Genomic DNA, 7,608 nt, shown 5'->3' with positions numbered 1-7,608 from the left:
GAAATGGACGTTTCTGTGCTCGAGATGGGTTATATAAGTATGAGGAACATGACGAGCTGCTCTGTAAATATAGGCGAAAGCAATAACAGTTTCTGAAGTAGAGCGGCTAAGACTTCCCAGATCCAGCAAAGCTTCCCAGTATATCATCTCTCACATCAGGAAGAGCTTTTGAGGCTTTATGTTTGTGATTAATATATATTTGTCATGAATAACCTGTTAGGTGCCAAAGACAAATGAGAACAGATAATAAAGGATAATAAAGATTTATTCAATTCATATCCAAATAGATCCTGAGAAAAGTCCTCATTATAAGTCGACTGAACTCAGTCACCCGAAAAAAATGGAACAAGACACCAAAACTAGTTTCTTTTCTTTTTTCACAAACACAATGTGACACACAAACACATTTTCAATTAGGATTCGGCAATTAATCAAATCAGACTTTTGCCCTTCATGAGTTTGATAAGGTTGTAGAAAACCAACCGAAACTCCCACTGCACAATCATGGGGTTTAACATAAGTAGAAATAGTTTCATACTGATGGACAGTATTTTAATCTTCCAGAGTTGCCAGAAAATAAAACAAATCATCATCTGGGTGTCAATCATCATCTGCTGGACCCGAACCTGGGAAAGGCATTACTGATGGAAACACTTGGTGCTCGAGTTAAAAAGTGCCGAAGGATTGACCAATGAGGAGCCGCTGTCGAGAACAAGCGGCCAACCAATCGCCTGTTCTGAAAACACTTGATCAAAAATGATACAGGAAATATCTGCCAACACAAATAAATACAATAATGCCTTCCCTCGCTGCACAGAAAGGAGACAAAACAGACAAAAATCACAACAAACAGATTCATCTTTGTCCAAACAACATCTGGATCAACATTCAAGAGAGACAATCATGCGACCAGCTCCAGAGGTCAGAGGTCAGGCCCATCGGCTGTATAGGCAAACCGCTCCAGCATCATTCTCTGTGACCACCACCGCTTCTCTAATGGTCATGTGACGATAGAAATACTAGAAATCAAAAACATTTGCATTGCAATTCTTCACACTCTAGATCTGATCAACTAACCGTGAGCAAATATGTGTGTGTGTGTGTGTGTGTGTCTGTCTGTGTCTGTCTGTCTGTGTCTGTCTGTCTGTGTGTGTGTGTGTGGTGTGTGGTGTGTGGTGTGTGGTGTGTGTGTGTGTGTGTGTGTGTGTCCGTGTGTGTCTGTGTGTGTGTGTGTGTGTGTGGTGTCTGTGTCTGTGTGTGTCTGTGTCTGTGTGTGTGTGTCTGTGTCTGTGTGTGTCTGTGTGTGTCTGTGTCTGTGTGTGTGTGTGTCTGTGTCTGTGTGTGTCTGTGTGTGTGTGTGTGTGTGTGTGTCTGTGTCTGTGTGTGTCTGTGTGTGTCTGTGTCTGTGTGTGTGTGTGTGTGTGTGTGGTGTCTGTGTGTGTGTGTGTGTGTGTGTGTGTGTGTGTGTGTGTGTGTGTGTGTGTGTCTGTGTCTGTGTGTGTCTGTGTGTGTCTGTGTCTGTCTGTGTGTGTCTGTGTCTGTGTGTGTCTGTGTGTGTCTGTGTCTGTGTGTGTCTGTGTCTGTGTCTGGTGTCTGTGTCTGGTGTGTGTGTGTGGTGTGTGTGTGTGTGTGTGTGTGTGTGTGTGTGTGTGTGTGTGTGTGTGGTGTGGTGTGTGTGTGTGTGTGTGTGGTGTGTGGTGTGTGTGTGTGTGTGTGTGTGTGTGTGTGTGTGTGTGTTTGAGAAGAGGAACAGTGTTAGATGAGCAGGACGGCCCGTGGGTTTGAAGAACATCGTCATCCTCTCGTTTCTGAACGGTGAAGAGTTTCATGAGCCGTTAGTTGACCAGACGAGACGATCAATCCCAGAATCCCTCATCTCCTGCTCAGGTGATCAGAGCTGGCTCTGGTTCTGTGTGTCGCGTCTGATCCGGTGGAGCCCGAGACGAATGTACGTCACTAACGAGATCATGGAGGCCGTCAGACTCAGAGGAGCAACGCATGAATCCAGCTCTCGCAGCAAACCTGCAGAACACAACACTGATCTCATCAACCAGAACCACACACACCAGAACCAGAACCACACACACACCAGAACCAGAACCACACACACACACCAGAACCACAAACACACACACCAGAACCACACACACACACACCAGAACCACACACACCAGAACCAGAACCACACACACACCAGAACCAGAACCACACACACACACCAGAACCAGAACCACACACACACACCAGAACCAGAACCACACACACACCAGAACCACAAACACACACACCAGAACCACACACACACACACCAGAACCACACACACCAGAACCAGAACCACACACACACCAGAACCAGAACCACACACCAGAACCAGAACCACACACACACCAGAACCACACACACACCAGAACCAGAACCACACACACCAGAACCAGAACCACACACACCAGAACCAGAACCACACACACACCAGAACCACACACACATCAGAACCACACACACACCAGAACCACACACACACACCAGAACCAGAACCACACACACACCAGAACCAGAACCACACACACACCAGAACCAGAACCACTCCAGAACCAGAAGCACACACACACACACACACACACACACACACAAATAATGTGCAATTAATAGGGGTGTAACGGTTCACAAAATTCACGGTTCGTTTCGATACACTTGTGTCACGGTTCGGTACGGTTCGGTACGATACACTTGTGTCACGGTTCGGTACGGTTCGATACGATACACTTGTGTCACGGTTCGGTACGGTTCGATACACTTGTGTCACGGTTCGGTACGGTTCGATACGATACACTTGTGTCACGGTTCGGTACGGTTCGATACGATACACTTGTGTCACGGTTCGGTACGGTTCGATACGATACACTTGTGTCACGGTTCGGTACGGTTCGGTACGATACACTTGTGTCACGGTTCGGTACGGTTCGATACGATACACTTGTGTCACGGTTCGGTACGGTACGATACACTTGTGTCACGGTTCGGTTCGGTTCGGAACGATACACTTGTGTCACGGTTCGGTACGGTTCGATACGATACACTTGTGTCACGGTTCGGTTCGGAACGATACACTTGTGTCACGGTTCGGTACGGTTCGATACGATACACTTGTGTCACGGTTCGGTACGGTTCGATACGATACACTTGTGTCACGGTTCGGTACGGTTCGATACGATACACTTGTGTCACGGTTCGGTACGGTTCGATACGATACACTTGTGTCACGGTTCGGTACGGTTCGATACGATACACTTGTGTCACGGTTCGGTACGGTTCGATACGATACACTTGTGTCACGGTTCGGTACGGTTCGATACGATACACTTGTGTCACGGTTCGGTACGGTTCGATACGATACACTTGTGTCACGGTTCGGTTCGGAACGATACACTTGTGTCACGGTTCGGTACGGTTCGATACGATACACTTGTGTCACGGTTCGGTACGGTTCGATACGATACACTTGTGTCACGGTTCGGTACGGTTCGATACGATACACTTGTGTCACGGTTCGGTACGGTTCGATACGATACACGTGTCACGGTTCGGTACGGTTCGATACGATACACTTGTGTCACGGTTCGGTACGGTTCGATACGATACACTTGTGTCACGGTTCGGTACGGTTCGATACGATACACTTGTGTCACGGTTCGGTACGGTTCGATACGATACACTTGTGTCACGGTTCGGTACGGTTCGATACGATACACTTGTGTCACGGTTCGGTACGGTTCGGTACGGTTCGATACGATACACTTGTGTCACGGTTCGGTTCGGAACGATACACTTGTGTCACGGTTCGTTACGGTTCGATACGATACACTTGTGTCACGGTTCGGTACGGTTCGATACGATACACTTGTGTCACGGTTCGGTACGGTTCGATACGATACACTTGTGTCACGGTTCGGTACGGTTCGATACGATACACTTGTGTCACGGTTCGGCACGATACACTTGTGTCACGGTTCGGTACGGTTCGATACGATACACTTGTGTCACGGTTCGGTACGGTTCGATACGATACACTTGTGTCACGGTTCGGCACGATACACTTGTGTCACGGTTCGGTACGGTTCGATACGATACACTTGTGTCACGGTTCGGTGCGGTTCGATACGATACACTTGTGTCACGGTTCGGTACGGTTCGATACGATACACTTGTGTCACGGTTCGGTGCGGTTCGATACGATACACTTGTGTCACGGTTCGGTACGGTTCGGTACGATACACTTGTGTCACGGTTCGGTACGGTTCGATACCATACGATACACTTGTGTCACGGTTCGGTACGGTTCGATACGATACACTTGTGTCACGGTTCGGTACGGTTCGATACGATACACTTGTGTCACGGTTCGGTGCGGTTCGATACGATACACTTGTGTCACGGTTCGGTACGGTTCGATACGATACACTTGTGTCACGGTTCGGTGCGGTTCGATACGATACACTTGTGTCACGGTTCGGTACGGTTCGATACGATACACTTGTGTCACGGTTCGGTGCGGTTCGATACGATACACTTGTGTCACGGTTCGGTACGGTTCGATACGATACACTTGTGTCACGGTTCGGTGCGGTTCGATACGATACACTTGTGTCACGGTTCGGTACGGTTCGATACGATACACTTGTGTCACGGTTCGGTACGGTTCGATACGATACACTTGTGTCACGGTTCGGTACGGTTCGGTACGATACACTTGTGTCACGGTTCGGTACGGTTCGGTACGATACAGCAAAAAGAAAGAAATGCCAGAGAAATTTCCTTGATTTCATTTTTTTTAATATATTTTTATTAAAACTAACATCATAAAGTATTACTTTGAGCAATGATGGAGCTTTACTTGACTTTTCTTAGGAGCATATAAAACAAAACAGCTCCTTGGACAAAATAAAATGTAATATTGTAGTAGTTATAAACAAAGGTTTATTTTAGTTCAGATTAATATTTGAGGGCAGCAATTGTATTCAAAACAGCATTTAAAATTGCTGCAGCATCGCGTGGCGGTTGGGGACAGTGCCTCTGGGATGGCAAACCAGGGTGCTGGTCCCTCTTTTTAAGAAGGGGGACCGGAGGGTGTGTTCCACCTACAGGGTAATCACACTTCTCAGCCTCCCCGGGAAAGTCTATGCCAGGGTACTGGAGAGGAGAATACGGGCGATAGTAGAAGCTCGGATTCAGGAGGAACAGTGCGGTTTACGTCCGGGCCGTGGAACACTGGACCAGCTCTATACCCTCTACAGGGTGCTGGAGGGTTCATGGGAGTTTGCCCAACCAATCCACATGTGCTTTGTGGATTTGGAGAAGGCATTCGACTGTGTCCCTCGAGGCGGTCTGTGGAGGGTGCTCCGGGAGTATGGGGTCCGGGGTCCTTTGTTAAGGGCTGTCCGGTCCCTATACGACCGGAGCAGGAGCTTGGTTCGCATTGCCGGCAGTAAGTCAGACTTGCTCCCAGTGCATGTTGGACTCCGGCAGGGCTGCCCTTTGTCGCCGGTTCTGTTCATAATATTTATGGACAGAATTTCTAGGCGCAGCCACGGGCCGGAGGGTGTCGGGTTTGGGGAACACACGATTTCGTCTCTGCTCTTTGCGGATGATGTTGTCGTGTTGGCCCCTTCAGACCAGGACCTCCAGCATGCACTGGGACGGTGTGCAGCCGAGTGTGAAGCGGCTGGGATGAGAATCAGCACCTCCAAATCCGAGGCCATGGTCCTCAGTCGGAGAAGGGTGGCCTGCTCTCTTCAGGTTGGTGGAGAGTTCCTGCCTCAAGTGGAGGAGTTCAAGTATCTTGGGGTCTTGTTCACGAGTGAGGGAAGGATGGAACGGGAGATTGACAGACGGATCGGTGCAGCTTCTGCAGTAATGCGGTCGATGTACCGGTCTGTCGTGTGCGGCTAAGCTCTCGATTTACCGGTCAATCTACGTTCCTACTCTCACCTATGGTCATGAGCTTTGGGTCATGACCGAAAGGACAAGATCCCGCATACAGGCGGCCGAAATGAGCTTTCTCCGCAGGGTGGCTGGGCGATCCCTCAGAGATCGGGTGAGGAGCTCGGTCACTCGGGAGGAGCTCAGAGTAGAGCCGCTGCTCCTCCACATCGAGAGGGGTCAGCTGAGGTGGCTCGGGCATCGGCTCCGGTGCCTCCTGGACGCCTTCCCGGGAAGGTGATCCGGGCGCATCCCACCGGGAGGAGACCCGGGGAAGACCTCGGACACGCTGGAGGGACTATGTCTCCCGGCTGGCCTGGGAACGCCTCGGTGTCCCCCCGGAAGAGCTGGAGGAAGTGTCTGGGGAGAGGGAAGTCTGGGCATCTCTGCTTACACTGCTCCCCCCGCGACCCGGCCCCGGATAAGCGGAAGAAAATGGATGGATGGAATTGTATTCATAACGTCAAAATAAAACTGACGTAATGTTACTTGAAAGCATTATAGCTTACTATTCCTGCCAAACGTCCATGGTTACAGTTAGTAGTGTTACTACAGTAAACCCATGGTGAATGTGGCTGATCTGTGGACACTCAATAGTTCATTCATGGCACAATGTGTCTTCCTTCACGTCAGCGCTGTTTGATCCGTTAATAACGGAGAAATGTGTATGTTTCTCACTAGATCTCGCAGCGATGTTATTACTTCAGGGGTGAATTCAAATGCTTTCTTTACTGGATCTCGCTGTGTAGTAACAGTGCAATCAAGATCGGCTCGCGCTGCGTTGGTCCAAACTAATAAACGGTCCGTCAACCACACAATAACAGTTTCGTTCCGCTTACTTTTCATTTGTCAATTGATGTTGGGTAATGTTGTGGTCTCTTACATTATGAGTGCGCTTGCCACGTGCAACGCGCCTACATTTGAAATAACGAAACTTTGGTTGGCAGGAAAAATGGTCCAACGAACCTCGAAGGAAATCTGTGTGATTAATTAGTTAATTTCGACATGAACATAAAACATACTTCTAAACCCAAGCTGATGTTGATTCTTGTTTTATTACGAGCTCTGTCTCGTTGTCTTTTCTCCAGCAGACTCTCCTCTGTTCACACACACACACACACACATCAATGAAATATTTTAATCTCTACTATCCCTGAACCTTTCATGAAATTCATGTGCCAGAAGTTTCCTGTGTGACAAATAGAGCATCACAGTCCCGCCCACAGCCCGAGAGAGCTCTGGTGCCGGAAGTAAATTTCCCATTCATTTCTCCCATTGACTTTTGGAAAAATCCGTATCTAAAGAGTTTTAGAGCATGTCTGAGGATAACCAGCTATGGCTGAACTCATAAGCATACAACATATCATTTCGAGTAAAAAAACGAAGAGAAAATCCCAAAAAAGGCAAAGGTACAAGACTGTGTACATATTTTCATTTCCGAGCGAAGGAACTACTCATCCCATAACCCACCGCGCCTCACTGAAGTCGACTCAGCCACAACCGCGAAAGAGCCTTTTGAGTGAATTTTATATAGTGAATGTGTAGTTAATAGCAGTTATTTCAGTAATAATCGTGTAAATAAAAATAATAATATATTGTGTGCGTGTGTGAAAGCGGTTAACGATAGCGTT

The 7,608-nt window shown here is 48.3% G+C and overlaps 1 protein-coding gene across 2 annotated transcripts in view; it reads right to left on the bottom strand.

Annotated features, from left to right (window-relative positions):
* Positions 1-254: 254 nt before the first annotated feature.
* The window catches only part of aff1 (AF4/FMR2 family, member 1), a 50,581-nt gene continuing 43,227 nt past the window's right edge, over positions 255-7,608 (bottom strand). Inside the window, exon 20 of one of the 2 annotated variants that reach the window (XM_079584986.1) lies at positions 255-2,022. In XM_079584986.1, coding sequence (XP_079441112.1) covers positions 1,892-2,022 — 131 coding nt within the window. In that variant the 3' untranslated portion in view covers positions 255-1,891. Of the gene's footprint in view, positions 2,023-6,922; positions 7,077-7,608 lie in introns of those variants that run through there. The other variant, XM_079584987.1, reaches the window with a different exon arrangement.

The sequence above is a fragment of the Phoxinus phoxinus genome (assembly GCF_949152265.1).
Source record: "Phoxinus phoxinus genome assembly, chromosome: 17".
Classification (NCBI taxonomy): domain Eukaryota; kingdom Metazoa; phylum Chordata; class Actinopteri; order Cypriniformes; family Leuciscidae; genus Phoxinus; species Phoxinus phoxinus.
Note: the sequence above shows the minus strand (reverse complement) of the source record. Positions and strands in the feature narration are given on the sequence as shown.